At 43.6% G+C, this 16,868-nt stretch overlaps 1 protein-coding gene across 1 annotated transcript in view; it reads right to left on the bottom strand.

The window, feature by feature from the left end:
* The window catches only part of LOC135936210 (uncharacterized), a 30,548-nt gene extending 14,729 nt beyond the window's left edge, over positions 1 to 15,819 (bottom strand). The window contains exons 1-2 of the mRNA XM_065478952.1: positions 15,473 to 15,819; positions 10,034 to 10,452 (exon numbers count right to left, since the gene is read on the bottom strand). Of these exons, the coding sequence (XP_065335024.1) occupies positions 10,034 to 10,438 (405 nt within the window). The 5' untranslated portion in view covers positions 10,439 to 10,452; positions 15,473 to 15,819. The remainder of the gene's footprint in view (positions 1 to 10,033; positions 10,453 to 15,472) is intronic.
* Positions 15,820 to 16,868: the final 1,049 nt, after the last annotated feature.

Raw genomic sequence — 16,868 nt, 5'->3', positions numbered from 1 at the left:
GGAATAACTTTTTACCGGAACTGGAAAGACAAGATGCGAAAATCTGTTCTTAAATATATACGCTCTACTTGCCGCACCCCCGTAGGTTGCCTGAAACTTAAGTCAGCTGCCACCCTAGTGTTGCCCGACCGTTTAGACAGTTGCCCCCCTAAGGGTTAAACCACTCCCGTAGGTCGCCTGACACTGAAGTCAGTTGCCCCCAAGGGTGCCACGTCCCCGTAGTTCGCCCGAAACCAAAGTCAGCGGCCCCTCTAGGGTTGATACAATTCGTAGGTAGCCAAATTTTGAGTATGCCGCCCTCCCTTAGGGTTCCCAATTCCCCATAGGTCGCCCGGAACTTAAGTAAGCCGCTATCTCCTAGGGTTGCCACATCCCCGTAGGTTGGCTGACATTTTAGTCAGCGACCCCCCTAGGAGAGGCAAACCTCCGTAAGGCGCCCGAAACCAAAGTCAGCGCCCCCCCCCTTGGGCTGCCGCACCACCATAGGTTGCCTGAAACTTAAGTCAACAACCACTATAGGGTTGTTTGACCATTCAGTCAATTGCCCCCCTACGGTTGCCACACCACCATAGGTTTCCACCGCGTAGGAAAAATCATTTTTACTCTACGCTACGGCGTGTCAGAGGTCAGAGTTAATGATCCAAGACAACGCAAAAATTTACCAGAGCAAAGATTTTAAAGAGTTAGCCAAGAAATTTAACATTTCCTTGCAGTACACACCGCGATATCACCCACAAGCTTGTAATGTACCGCGCCCCTTCGCGCGTGTTCTTGGCGCATGCGTGTGATGCAGTGCTTATCTTTTGTTTTTGCCGTGTGCATCAGTAATGGTCGACTCTCTATTGCATGAATCGACGCTAATCGCTCGCTTGACAAAATCTGTAAAACCCACCATAGGGGTAAGTTAATTTACGTGCCTAATGTTGTAATTCAATTAAGTAACTGATCAAGAAACTGTAAAAGTGATTAAACCAATTGGCAAATTTGTACCATTTCTCTTCACAATAATATAGATTAGGACAAGTAGAATCGAATGACATATCTTAAAAATGCATCATGCATCGAAAAAATGTTCAAAAAAGCAAAATAAAATATGTACCTTTTTGAAATTGGCGCCGCAACGAGTGTTAAAAGAGGTGTTAACGTTCTCGCAATATGGCCGCCGAACGACTGCGCGCTCCCCGTGGTTACACGGTAGCACATTCACGTCAACAACAGCGTTTAAACAGTTCTAAGAGTTTTCTTCTAGTTCAAAAAGACATTCTGTGCACCGATATTCTCATTAAAAATAGAAAAACAGGTAAATTGGGTCGCATCAGACACCTAAAAGCCAAATAATCGGTACCACATGTTTCACTATAAGTCGTTTCGTGAGTATGAAAAAGTTGTGGCGAACATTATTCACTTTCAGTTTCATTCCATATTTATTTCCTTTCCATTAATTGCTTGTTTCCTTACTTAATTTTTATCCATTGGTCAAGCAGTCACCCCAGATTGACCAATGAGATCACTTGTTATTTTGACCAATGAAATTGTAGTATTTCTGTGTAATAAATACAGCTCCGTTCGCGCCACTCAGACATTCTCTGACTAGCTAGCGCACGGAGCAGACCAAACATTGCTCCGCTCAGAGCTACAAAAGCAATCACTCTCCACCAGCCGTTTTCACGGCTGTTACATCAGCTCACGCAACGCACGGGCCAACATCTCGCTCAGACTTGTATCAGCTCGCTGCCTCTCAGCAACTCTCCGCCAGCCGTCTCACTGTTTCGTCTTTGCACGTAATATACGTGCCCACATCTGGTGACCCTCGCCGTTGTTTTAGTGCTTGTTGAGTGTTCGCGCACTCACTTGTATTAATTCACGGACACGTCATGGCTACAGTTGGAGATGCTACCGGCGTTTCCGCCGATAGTGAAACCCACTCGGCGACGCTCCGGCTTCCAGACTTTTGGCACGCCAACCCCAAAGCGTGGTTCCGCATCGCCGACGGCCATTTCCACACCCGCAACATCAAGAATGACACAACAAAGTATTATCATGTGATCCGCAGTCTCGACATCAAAGCCGTTAAGGACATGGATGACATTCTGGACGACGAAGCTCTCAAAACCGACTACGACGCTTTCAAGGACAAGGTCATCGGGCGTTTCGCAGCAACGACAGAAGAGAAACTTCGCGAACTCATCAGCGCCCAAGATCTCGGCGACCGCACACCATCGCAGTTTCTCCGACACCTGCAATCTCTGGCCGAGAAGAACGTGAACGAGAAGCTGCTCGGCACAGTGTGGAGCGAGAGCGACCGGCTCCCAGTACAAGTGCAAACGGTCATCGCTAGTCAGCTGAAGACTCTGTCACTCGACAAGGTAGCTGACATCGCCGACGACGTGTACAAGTTAGTACGCGGCAACCCCAGCTTTGGCGTCAATGCCGCCAGCGCTCAACCCACCGCATCCACGGCCGCCGCTGCTGCACCCACCGACAAGCTCGATCTTGTGCTGCGCCGCCTCGAACAGATGGAGACGCGCCTCGCCAACATGGAAGACCGTAATCACGATCGTGGTCGTGAGAAGAGCCGCGGAAAGTTTCGCAACCGGATTAGTTCGAGGGAGCAGTCGCGGGAAAGGCTGAATGGGCACCCGCACTGCTACTACCACTACAACTTCGGCGCACAAGCACGTAAATGCCAAGATCCGTGCTCCTTCAAGGACACTGCTCCCGCCGGCAAGGCGGGAAACTAGAGGGACAGACAGCTGCGGCCAATGACGCTGCCTGTCCACCAGAACTCCCCGGCCGCTTATTCATCACCGACCGCAACACCGGCCACCAATTTCTTGTCGACTCGGGTTCTGATTTGTATGTCTACCCTCGCACCTTCCTCAAGGGCAACGCTCCCAAGTCTGACTACGACCTCCGCGCCGCCAACGGCACACCCATCACCACCTATGGCGCCACCGTCATCAACCTTAACTTAGGTCTACGGCGCGCCTACAGCTGGAAATTCATTGTTGCGGATGTCTCCAAACCTATCATCGGCTCCGATTTTCTTCACCACTACAATCTGCTCATCGATCTCCGCAACCAGCGTTTGATCGATACTTCCACTTCTCTCAGCATCGTCGGCCGGACCTCTCGCTGTGCCACGCTCAGTGTTTCATACACACGTGCCGAGGGTCCGTTCCACGACATCCTCAATAGTTTCCCCGAACTTCTGAAGCCTTTCAGCCCCGACAAGAAAGTCAAACATTCTACGGTTCATCGCATCATCCTTGAAGAAGGCCCCCCCTGTTCCTGCAAAGCACGCCGACTTGATCCTGCCCGCCAGCAGATTGCTCAAAAAGAGTTTCAGTGGCTCCTCGACAACGGTCTTATCCGCCCGTCTAAGAGTCCATACGCCTCTCCTCTCCATCTTGTCCCGAAGGATGACTTCTCCTGGCGGCCATGCGTCGACTATCGCGCCCTGAACGCTAGGACTGTGCCGGACCGATATCCAGTACGCCATATCGAGGATTTCTCCCACAAGCTGGCCGGCTGCACAATTTTCTCCAAACTCGACCTGCAACGAGCCTACCATCAAATTCCCATCCACCCCGATGACGTCGAGAAGACTGCGGTGCTCACCCCGTTTGGCCTCTTTGAATACCTAGTTGTTCCATTTGGCCTGCGCAACGCCGCTCAGACCTGCCAGAGGTTCATGGACGAGGTTCTGCGTGACCTGGACTTCGTCTTCTGTTACTTGGATGATATTCTCATCGCCTCCCAGACAGCGGTGGAGCACACAGAGCATCTGCGCCTTGTGTTTGAGCGACTCAACACTTACGGCATTGTGCTTAACGTCGCCAAATGTGTTCTCGGCGCAACTCAACTCACTTTCCTTGGCTACAACGTCTCCTCCGAGGGCATCCGCCCTCTCGAGGATCGCATTACCGCCATCAAAATTTTCCCCCGCCCCACCACCTGCGGCGACCTGCGCCGTTTTCTCGGGATGATCAACTTTTATAGACGTTTCCTGCCCACGGCTGCCGCTGACCAAGCGGCGCTGCACGACCTGCTCAGTGGCCCGAACAAGAAGAAGAAAACACCCCTCGATTGGACGTCAGACGCTGAAGCAGCTTTCATTATCTGCAAGACCAACCTTTCAAAGTACGTCCTGCTGGCCCATCCCCGCAGTAACGCTCCCCTCGCCGTCGTTTCCGACGCGTCAGACGTCGCCATGGGCGGCGCGCTTCACCAACTCGTCGATGGAGCGTGGCAACCCCTTGGCTTCTACAGCAAGAAAATCTCAGCCACACAAAGAAAGTACAGCGCCTACGACAGAGAACTCCTAGGCTTGTATAACACTATCAGATACTTCCGTCATATGCTCGAGGGACGCCACTTCGTGGCTTTCACCGACCACAAGCCGCTCACATTCGCCTTTCGCCGCAACCGGGACTCGTTCAGCCCACGCCAGTTCAATCAGCTCGACTTCATCTCTCAATTTACAACTGACATCCGCCATATCTCCGGCATGCTTAACGTGGTGGCCGACGCCTTCTCCCGCGTCGAGTTGGATGCTGTTCGAGCCGCAGTAATCAACTTCGCGTTGCTGGCACAACAGCAGCAGACGGACGAGGAGCTGAGTGCGTACCTGTCCAAGGCCACTCCCTCTGACCTCCGTCTCGAGCGAGTTACATTGCCCGGCAGCGATGTCGCCATCTACTGTGACGTGTCAACCGGCAAACCCCGTCCGTTCATCACCCCAGCTCTTCGCAGGGCTACCTTCGAGCAGCTGCATGGACTGAGTCACCCAGGCGGCAAGGCAAGCGCAGCGCTCATCCGCGAGCGTTTCGTGTGGCCCGGCATGAAGCGCGACATCAAGGAGTGGGCACGCTGCTGCACAGGCTGTCAGCGCGCTAAAATCTCCCGCCACGTTCATTCTCCAGTAGCCGACTTCCAGCCGCCTTCTCGTCGCTTTGCAGTTGTCCACGTCGACCTCGTTGGGCCGCTTCCTCCCTCCCGTGGTCATCGTTACCTGCTTACCGCAGTCGACCGTTTCACTCGCTGGGTAGAGTGCATCCCGCTCGAAGAAATCACCGCAGAAGCTGTCGCGCGCGCATTCCATTCCAACTGGATCGCTCGTTTTGGCGCACCAGAAACCGTCATTACGGACCAAGGCCGCCAGTTTGAGTCCCAGCTCTTCAAGTCACTTGCCTCTTTGTGCGGCATCCATCTGTCGCGCACAACAGCCTATCACCCGGCGTGCAACGGCATGGTAGAGCGCCTGCACCGCACGCTTAAAGCTGCAATCATGTGTTACGCCGCTGATTCTTGGACAGACACCCTTCCCACTATCCTCCTCGGCCTCCGCGTACAACACAAAGACGACCTGAACGCCTCGGCGGCGGAGATGGTATACGGCGAGACACTGCGCATTCCAGGAGATTTCATCGCCTCCGAGACGCCTGCCGCAACGCTTTCAGAGCCTGACTTCGTGAGCCAATTGCGTCGACACATGGCCGCCCTTCGACCCGCTTCCGTCGCGCGCCACGGCCAGCCAGCAGTGTTCGTGTTCAAAGATCTCCAACAGTGCACACACGTCTATTTGCGCACGGACGCAGTTCGCCGATCGCTCCAGCCTCCGTACACCGGGCCTTATCAAGTTCTTTCCCGCGCTGGAAAAACATTCCGCATTTTGGTCGGTACAAAGTGCGTCACCGTCTCCGTTGACCGCCTGAAGCCGGCTTACGTGGACTCGAGCGTGGACGCTGCGCCGTCAAATACGGATACGAGGCATACGCCTCCACCGCCGGTGCACACGCCGGCCCCGGCGAACGAGAACAACATCACACCGGCTGCGCGCACGCCGGCCTCGTCGCAGCCAGCAGCCGAAAGAGCGCGTGTTCGGCGCGTACGTTTCGCCGACGACCCGCCCCACACGTTTTCTCGCAGCAAAAAGGACAGACCATCTGATCACCAGCCGACTGCGCCCGTCATCCGCACTCGCAGTGGCCGCCAAATTCGTCCTCCAAACAGGTACTCGTAATGTGACTTCCAGTCTCCCCCCGGAGGCTCATGTGGCGAACATTATTCACTTTCAGTTTCATTCCATATTTATTTCCTTTCCATTAATTGCTTGTTTCCTTACTTAATTTTTATCCATTGGTCAAGCAGTCACCCCAGATTGACCAATGAGATCACTTGTTATTTTGACCAATGAAATTGTAGTATTTCTGTGTAATAAATACAGCTCCGTTCGCGCCACTCAGACATTCTCTGACTAGCTAGCGCACGGAGCAGACCAAACATTGCTCCGCTCAGAGCTACAAAAGCAATCACTCTCCACCAGCCGTTTTCACGGCTGTTACATCAGCTCACGCAACGCACGGGCCAACATCTCGCTCAGACTTGTATCAGCTCGCTGCCTCTCAGCAACTCTCCGCCAGCCGTCTCACTGTTTCGTCTTTGCACGTAATATACGTGCCCACAAAGTAAACAACGTCAATACCGTAAAGATCTTTCGACGCAGAAAGAATTTGGACATCAAGCAACTCAACAAACAACGTGTGAAGAACATTTTGAGGTCAAGCGGTGCCTTTCTAGCTGAAATAAATGTCAGACTCGAATCTGGAGCGTGTTTTCTTGCTGGCAGGTGTGTGACGCTAAAACAAGTTTTGGAGAAAATCGTTTATTGTCCGAATAATTTCAGAATCAGCAATGTGTGGACAGCCTGTTGTGAAGCTGCACGTGTCCAAGAACAGCCCAGAAATGGTAAATGAGGCCGGACGAGCTCTTTGTTCGGCCAGCGACAAGTGTTCTGCCAGAAGAGAATTGAGTCATGGGCGGTTGTGGCAACAGGATTTGCATTGAATGGTGCGTGCCTGTCAGGTGAGTCAGGGATGGCAGTGTTTGTAACAATTTATTTGATTTTACTGCAATTAGGCCCTTTTTGATCCAGCTGACTGTTGTTCGAGTAGCCAAAAAGAGTTGCGTCTGGACCAAATTTAGTCACTGAGCAGTTGAGGCTACAGGATTTGCATGGAATGGTGCGTGCCTGTCAGGTGAGTCAGGGATGACAGTGGTTGTAACAATTTATTTGATTTTACTGCAATTTTAGGCCATTTTTGATCCGGCTGAATGTCAAGTAGCCAAAAAGAGTTGTGTAAGGACCAAATTTAGTCACTGAGCAGTTGAGGCTACAGGATTTGCATGGAATGGTGCGTGCCTGTTAGGTGAGTCAGGGATGACAGTGGTCAGCCGGATCAAAAATGGCCTAAAATTGAAGTAAAATCAAATAAATTTTTACAACCACTGTCATCCCTGACTCACCTAACCGGCACGCACCATTCCATGCAAATCCTGTAGCCTCAACTGCTCAGTGACTAAATTTGGTCCTTACACAACTCTTTTTGGCTACTTGACATTCAGCCGGATCAAAAATGGCCTAAAATTGCAGTAAAATCAAATAAATTGTTACAACCACTGTCATCCCTGACTCACCTGACAGGCACGCACCATTCCATGCAAATCCTGTAGCCTCAACTGCTCAGTGACTAAATTTGGTCCAGACGCAACTCTTTTTGGCTACTCGAACAACAGTCAGCTGGATCAAAAAGGGCCTAATTGCAGTAAAATCAAATAAATTGTTACAAACACTGCCATCCCTGACTCACCTGACAGGCACGCACCATTCAATGCAAATCCTGTTGCCACAACCGCCCATGACTCAATTCTCTTCTGGCAGAACACTTGTCGCTGGCCGAACAAAGAGCTCGTCCGGCCTCATTTACCATTTCTGGGCTGTTCTTGGACACGTGCAGCTTCACAACAGGCTGTCCACACATTGCTGATTCTGAAATTATTCGGACAATAAACGATTTTCTCCAAAACTTGTTTTAGCGTCACACACCTGCCAGCAAGAAAACACGCTCCAGATTCGAGTCTGACATTTATTTCAGCTAGAAAGGCACCGCTTGACCTCAAAATGTTCTTCACACGTTGTTTGTTGAGTTGCTTGATGTCCAAATTCTTTCTGCGTCGAAAGATCTTTACGGTATTGACGTTGTTTACTTTTTCATACTCACGAAACGACTTATAGTGAAACATGTGGTACCGACTATTTGGCTTTTAGGTGTCTGATGCGACCCAATTTACGTGTTTTTCTATTTTTAATGAGAATATCGGTGCACAGAATGTCTTTTTGAACTAGAAGAAAACTCTTAGAACTGTTTAAACGCTGTTGTTGACGTGAATGTGCTACCGTGTAACCACGGGGAGCGCGCAGTCGTTCGGCGGCCATATTGCGAGAACGTTAACACCTCTTTTAACACTCGTTGCGGCGCCAATTTCAAAAAGGTACATATTTTATTTTGCTTTTTTGAACATTTTTTCGATGCATGATGCATTTTTAAGATATGTCATTCGATTCTACTTGTTTTTATCTATATTATTGTGAAGAGAAATGGTACAAATTTGCCAATTGGTTTAAAGTTCAATGTCAAACCAAGATCTCAAAGATAAATGATGATTATAATGCTATGTGTTAGATCAGACCAATTCTTGTCATCCAATGTGATGTTTATTAATATTAATAATTAAATGCTCAACTTTGTACTAAGAATCTAATGCTCAACAAGTGATGTAAACAATAACTGCCATAATTATTAGATTGTTGACTGATTTGAATTTGTATTATTTTTCCAGTTCTAATACTCCACTCATTCGAGCGAATAAATCATCACACACAAAGCCACTGCTTTTCTCTGCCCTGTGCATTCCTTCCTTTATGAACACTTCAAGCTAATCCTGCTGAACGAGTTAACCGAGTATTTGAAACAATTATGTTGTGTAATAGTTTTCTTTCTAAAAATCAGAAAGACTAGGAAAAATACTTGCAAGAAATAGCTTTTGCCATTATATTATAACGTGTTCATCAAACGGCAAAATATTCACCTTTTTTCTGAGCATTCGGAAGACAACCAAATTTGTACAATTTTGACGCAACGCGTGATAATAGTAATGACAAAAATGTAGAAGACCCTGTGATGAGTAATATGCTAAGCGTTTTCTCAAGTTAAACAAAATATATAAAATTGTTCTAGAATATATGCGAAGAGCAAACAGGAAAAATGCACAACATTACAATTTGAGACGCAGCCGACGCAGGCCATGCCATTTAAAAAAAATATTATATATGCAGAACGCGCAACGATTGATCCAAGTTTTTAATTGCAGCTAAATTCATTAGAACCGAAATCGATCAATGTGAAGCCATGTATTAGCATCTCCGAACTTTAAAGGGCTTTCGTAACCAATAGAATAAACACAACTCAATTTTATATTACCAAATTTCATTACTCAAAAGTAAGTTACAAGAATTTTTGTCTCAATATTAAAGTGAGGGAAAGCTGTTGCTATTCATTTTAAGAGGCATGCAAACATCGGTCCTCAAGTGAAGAGTGTATGATTATTTGCAGCTGCGATCAATTGACATCCTTAAATAATTTCAACTTGTCTTGATATTAACTTGTCTAATATCAGCTATATGAACCTACAGGATACGACAAAAAATTGTGCATCAGTGTAAATGGGCTTTTCTTGCTATGAAAAGGCTGAAAACATGTGTTTTAAAATCAATATGTGTCTTTTTGTGATGTGAGCAGTTTTAACTGCTTTAACTTTATCGAATCCAGCCAGATTTTCAGCAAAGTTTGTATACTACAGTTATGTTTTAGTAAATTTTGTTTTAAGTGCGTAATGTATAATCGAAATGATAACCAAAAATCTGAATAATAAGCGAAAAAAGACGACAGACAGCAGCGGTAATACTTTGAGACTCGAGCTAGTGAGCGTTTTGCTACACAACATACTCAAAGTGAGTAGCAATAATGCATTTGGCTGCTTCACGCACTCACAATTAGCTTCTCACTCTCATAATGAGACTAAATTTCTTTACTTACTTGAGCAATTAATATATGATAGGTATATTTACAACTTCTACCTCAATCATGCTTTTATTGTTATAATTTATAATTGAGCTCAAAGAAAAATTTACCATTTCATCTTTTGGGTAGCTATCGATATTTGACTCATCGCTGGTATTGGATAAACAAAGACCTTTCATTCCAAGGTTTCTTGCCATCAACATAAAGTTTTGAAGTTCGTAAGACCGAATGTTCACTTCACCTTTGTAAACAAAGTCCATTAATGAACGAAGTTCATGAATTTTAACATCCTTTAATATAATAATTGGATGATGCTCTGAGTGCTTTTGAAAGAGATCTTGAAAAAATATGGAACTTGCTGACAGAATCACTTTATGTGCTCTAATGAATTGTCCGTCACATGCTATCGTCACATCAACAAGACATTCATCTTGAAGTAGTCTACTGAACACTAGTCTTAAGTTGTCATTGAAGTCCATCCATTTCATACATAAAAGCTCATTTTCCGTATCCATTTTCTTTGAGGTACCTGTAAAAATCAAAATCAAAATATTAGATTGTTTTGATATTTTTTAGTGATAGAATGAAAAATGGTTATGCTAGTTTGGTCTAAAGTGTGCAGTCCTCGGTGCGGAGGCAAGTGGCCCTTGAGTGGACTGGGTCCCTGTACGGCCTGGTGCACCCATGTTATCCGTTCGCGGTGTAATTGGGACCCGGGGTTTCAGCATTCGTGCTAGTGCAGTGCGCGCCCTTCCCGGTCCTCGGACAGGGATAAAAATAGCAAAAAAAAAAAAAACAATCTGTTTGAACTCAAACATACACAAAAGTGTTGTGAAACTACTCGATCGACCTGGACAGCACCAACGTGTGCCTGCAGACGTGCAGACCCAGTAACGTGCGTCTAGGGGAATTTGCGCTCCGCGTTACTATATCTGGCGTGGCTTGAAGAGAAAGCGACCAGATCTAGCCTGTTTCTGTTTTCGGCTGCGGGAACTCTCTCGTGGGAGTTCCCGCGATTAAACTGAATTCGGAGTCTTTAGGCCGGTCTGCGGCACCCAGAGCTTCTTGGTCGATCTCGCGGTCAACAGGCGGTGTCCTCAAACTCCGTCACTGTCAGACGGACAGTGCTCAAATTCGGAGGATTACGTATTAACATAGGCGGTCGGTGCATGTAAGTGGGTCAAGGGTCACTTGAGGTGTCCAAAGGAGGCAGGAAGGAAAAATTCCTAAATTTTAATTTTCCTGGCCAAATTTCCCTTTGTTTGCTATATATTTCAGTCTGCAGGCTACCCGCCTGATCGCTCTAGAGCGCAAGCACACGAGCGCATGCGTACTAGCGACCCGTGTGCTAGGCTAGTGCCACACGAATCCACGGGTTAAATCAAATGGGAAATTGGGACCAATCAGCGACCTCCAAATTTAACACGTAAAATCCCATAAGCAGCAAGTGGTAGCCAAAGTCACTTAAAAGTGGTGGGAGAGCACGTAAATGTGACAGCGACTTCAATTTTTTACTTGTTTTGGTTCAATTATTGATTGCAAAAGCTGATTGCTGATTGAGAATTACAAAACAAGCCCGTCTGTCAAAATGCTGAATTAAATATTATAAAAATATGGAACACGAAGAAAATTTGGTTAGCGAAAGGTGGCTGTCGAGTTTAAAATGCGCACCTCGCTCGACAAACACCTAAATTTTTGCTCTTCAATTGATTAAAATTAATTGTGACAGCAAGGAAATTTGAATTTGTTTGTTGAGCAATTATTTTATAAAAGTATGAGTGAGTTACAAAGTGAATATTTTACTATTTTAGTCAAAAAGTAGATCTTCTCCAATAATGAAATTTGTGCGCTCTTATTACTATCTATAGTTTTGGATCTTGAATAAAGAAATCACTTTTACCTTTTAAATATAAACAAAACTAAAATAATTAAATTGTTATATACTATGAACTTTTTCTTTACAATTTCATCGGGAGGTTGTTGTATATAGCATTTATTTACGGTTTATATATGTGGTTTTTTCCGGGTTTTTCCACGATATTGGCCACTGCCACTTGAGGTGTATCCAAATCCACCGATCGCCTATGCGTATTAATTGAATTGCTTTAAGTCAAACTTACTATTATTCAGGACGATCTCAAACAATTATGCGACTCCCTATTTAGTGGGGGACAAGGTAGTCGCTGCAGGGCAAGGCACGGCCGCCGACCGCTACCCAGCAAGAACTACCTGTTTTATGTATAAAATTGGCCTTTATTTATTTTTTCTGAAACGTCAAGCGAGAACTGTTAAACTTAAATAAGTAGCTTTTGCGTCTTCCACGCTCCTTATCCAATCACTGACAGACACGTTTTTTTTCATTGTACAAGTTATGTTTTTGGGCAACAAAAGATAAGCCTAAACTAAAGTACTTAATCCTCGACCATCTGTATTTCATTTCGTAAGGAAGGATCTTTTAAGCGCTCATGTAAATTATGGTGAAACTATTGCTCACTCACATGCCCTTCGACCATGTTTTTCCTTCGGGCGGAGCGCACCAGCTTGTCTCTATATAACTGTGGACAAAATATCCCTCGTATCAATTGAGAGTTAATTTTCTACACGTTACAACTTAGAGGTCCGCAGACATAACATCTCGAGTTAGGCAGAGTGAGTGGTCAGAATTTTTTTTTTCACAGAGCTCAATTTCAATTCTTTTCTTGTCAAGTAATTCCGAAGAAAAGTCCAATTCAATTTGCTTACTATCCGTTCCTTTTTGTATTTTAATTAATTCAACAGTGTTCGCAAAAGAGTCAATGATTTTGAGGGAAACATTTCATTTTAATTACTCACAATATAATTTCTGCTGTATTGTTAAAGTTCTTGTTTACAATATAATTTTTAGTTTTTTTTAATATACAAACCGGCCTCTTTCATTGCTTTACCCTAGTAATTAAAGAAACTACGCGATCGTATGCCGCTCGTCTTAAATATATATTTTATCTCAATTTAATTTCATTTTCTAAATCAAATATTAATAAAAAATAAATTCATTTTTTGTTCTGAGAAGTAATTCTTTAACGTAAATTTAAAATCTTGCATTTCCAACTTTGGGAACTAATTAAAGTTGGCGGTGTCAGAAATAATCCTGAAAGGGCACGGCTTCACCGGAAGGGTAACTATACCCTATGAGCAATTTAGATTCCTAGAATATTGCTGAATGTCCCTAGTACATTTAACATTTTTAGATAATTTATTTTTAATACTCAGTGAATAATATTTGATACGATTTTTATCTTCGGTAATTATTTATGGAACATTTAAAGGTAATATTTATTTTTAATACTGAGCAATGTTTGGAAGATGTTATTTAAAGATTTCACCAATATTTCCGAGGTCGCTTTAATAATACTTTGCGAATATTTTTTATGCTTTTTATATTGGGGCAATATTTTTAAATATTATTCGATTAATGTTTTTGCATAATGAGAGTGTATTTTTCATAGTTATTTTCGTAAATAAAAAGTATTCAAATTATTTTTCACGCCATTTTAGAGAGCAAACTAAACATTAATCAAGTTTAAATAACATTAAAATACATATATATGGAAAAGTTACAGTCTTCGCCGCCGAGAGTTACAGTTTTCACCACGCCTACTTTAACATGGAATTCTCAAAAGAACTGGCGAGATTTGTAACCCGGCAGAAACTGTAACTTTTCCATATCTGCAATTAAAAATTAATTAACGAAAATCGACGCGAATGGAATTCTTGCAGCGCTGATAAATTGCTGTCTACTTTCAATCATTCTCCGCATCCAGCAATTCAAGCGAATCTTCGACTAAAAATTAAACGATAAGCCACTTGTCACAAGTTTACAGTATTTCCGAGAATTCGCCGGACCCAATGCCTAAAGAATTATTATTGCTAACCTCTGCGGTAAACTAAAAGTTGCCAGAACTTACGATTTTTACGATGAACGCGCACTTCAGGCAGTAACGTACGTCACTCTCAATAACTATCACTCAACTAAAAAATCTCAAATATAGAGACCATAGGCGATCGGTGGATTTGGATACACCTCAAGTGGCAGTGGCCAATATCGCAGAAAAAAACCGAAAAAACCCATTTAAACCGTAAATGGCATACAACAACGTCCCAACCAAATTGTAAAGTCAAAGTACATATTAAACAATTTAATTATTTTAGTTTTGTTTATATTTAAAAGGTAAAAGTGATTTCTTTATTCAAGATCCAAAACTAGATAGTAATAAGAGCGCACAAATTTTATTATTGGAGAAGATCTACTTTTTGACTAAAATAGTAAAATATTCACTTCGTAACTCACTCACTTTTATAAAATAATTGCTCAACAAACAAAATCAAATTTCCTTGTTGTCACAATTCATTTTAATCAATTGAAGAGCAAAAATTTAGGTGTTTGTCGAGCGCGGTGCGCATTTTAAACTCGACTGCCACGACAATTTCCCTAACCAAAATTTCTTCGTGTTTCATATTTTTATAATATTATTTCAGCATTTTGACAGACGTGCTTGTTTTGTTTATTCTCAATCAGCAATCAGCTTTTCCAATCAATAATTGCACCAAAGCAATTAAAAAATTGAAGACGCTGTCACATTCACGTGTGCTCTCCCACCACTTTTAAGTGACTTTGGCTACCACTTTTGCTGCTTATGGGATTTTCCGTGTTAAATTTGGAGGTCGCTGATTGGTCCCAATTTCCCATTTGATTTAACCCGTGGATTCGTGTGGCACTAGCCTAGCACACGAGTCGCTAGTACGAATGCGCTTGTGTGCTTGCGCTCTAGAGCGAGCAGGCGGCAAGCCTGCAGACTGAAATATATAGCAAACAAAGAAAAATTTGGCCAGGAAAATTGGACTTTAGGAATTTTTCCTTCCTGCCTCCTTTGGACACCTCAAGTGACCCTTGACCCACTTACATGCACCGATCGCCTATGACCAGCATCACCAGCTGTTTCCTGCCCCTGTCGACACAGACAGCCACCAGCTGGCAGTTTTTTGATTATTGGATAATAGTTTAATTTCTTGTATTTTAAGGATATAGTTGACCTTGGTTAGTTAAATTTAATCATCGGCACTGTTCCTATCGATTAACCGCACAACTTGTGGTTAATCTTTGATGAAGTTGGTATAACCCAGGGTTAACTTTGGACTGTATTTTTCTGTGAGGGCCGGGTAATATTGTTCGGGCCGGGTAATATTTTTCATGCGGGTTAATTTCATGAAAAAATAATAACATTCGTGCAAGCCGTTATCGTGTTGGATTACCATGATTTCCCAAATATCCACCTGGAAAAATACCACCCTGAGATCGGTCCCGGTGCCACTTTTCGCGATTTTTCCAACGCCGCAAACCATTCCGACGCTGCGACAACGCAGCCGCTCGGGATTTTTCGGGTTTCAACACGATTCACGGGATATGAAAAGGACGAATGGTGGGCCACTGGTGGCCCGTCGGCGAGCGCGGCGCAGCAAGCGCTTATTGTAGTTATATATTGAGAATTTGAGAGTAACAAAATTGATCTTACCACGGAAACTTGACTAAGAAATGATGGGTGAAGTTCGGAAAGAGTTCATTGAAGACTTTGCATCGTTCACATCTGTATTTAGCATCGCACTCCGTGACTGGATATATTTGTGCACTGAACGGCTTCTCGCAACCCTCATACCGTGTGGCAGCCCCCTCTGCGCTTCTGCGCAATCCAGACACAGTTTCGCAGTTTTCTGTGCAAATCACAATAAGCTGTGATCGATGATACTTCTCTTGTAGGCATTCCTGTGTATCATATTTTTCATATCAACAATAGATTTTTACAATGAACAAACTTGTACAAATAGCCAAAAAAGAATGATATAATTTCAGAACAACATTAAATATTTAGACAACATTAAATTTCTACTATACTTTTGAATGAAATATTTAGACTCAGAAGTCGTCACGAAACCACGTTACGATAGCCATATTAATCAAAAATGCAGAGTAACCTATAAAATAACAGAGTACAATTATAATCATTAGTGACACGTACGACTTTCAAATATTAATTTTTTTAAATTTATTCAATAATTAAAACTATTATGCTGTTCCTATGTATGAGTTAACATTATTATGTGCACAGTTGAAACTAAAATGCTTTAATTCTATCTCTCTGTCGGCAACGCGTAATATTGAATGGCGTGTCTTCTTTGCGTCGAAAAGAAACACATATTAGACGTTTTCAAATGCCATCGCGTTGTGCTAAATAAATATAATTAATTGCTTTAGATTCAAAGTGATTTTATTGCGTATCAGCAGAGCAACTATGCTCTACACTAGAGCGTATCCCAAGACAGGAAACCAAAACTGGAAACCGGAATCCTGTCCTTTTCCGGTTTTTCACACGGAACCGGAAATATTTTAACCGGAACAGGACCGGACAGGATTTTTCGTAAAAATTTGAAACAAGAACATGAAACAACCAGAATTTTTTTTCCAGAACTGGAAAGACAGGATTGGAAAATCTGTTCTTGTACACGCTCTACTCTACACCTCCCCACATTCAGAACACAACAATAAAAATACAAAACAACAGAGGGAAATAAATAAAATCAGTCAGTAAGTTCATTATTTAGCATGTAAAATTCGCCTCACTTTTTGTTTGAATGCACTAGCTGAGTTCTGGTTCATGCACAGATTCGGTGACAGGTTATTCCACAGACGATAGCACACTACTTGGAAGCACTGCTCAGGCGCACTGTTACACTTCCCTATGAGCAATTTAGATTCCTAGAATATTGCTGAATGTCCCTAGTACATTTAACATTTTAGATAATTTATTTTTAATACTCAGTGAATAATATTTGATATGATTTTTATCTTCGGTAATTATTTACATATGGAACATTTAAAGGTAATATTTATTTTTAATACTAAGCAATGTTTGG

The sequence above is a fragment of the Cloeon dipterum genome, chromosome 2 (genome assembly GCF_949628265.1).
Source record: "Cloeon dipterum chromosome 2, ieCloDipt1.1, whole genome shotgun sequence".
Lineage (NCBI taxonomy): Eukaryota > Metazoa > Arthropoda > Insecta > Ephemeroptera > Baetidae > Cloeon > Cloeon dipterum.
This window is presented reverse-complemented; position numbering and strand designations above follow the sequence as displayed.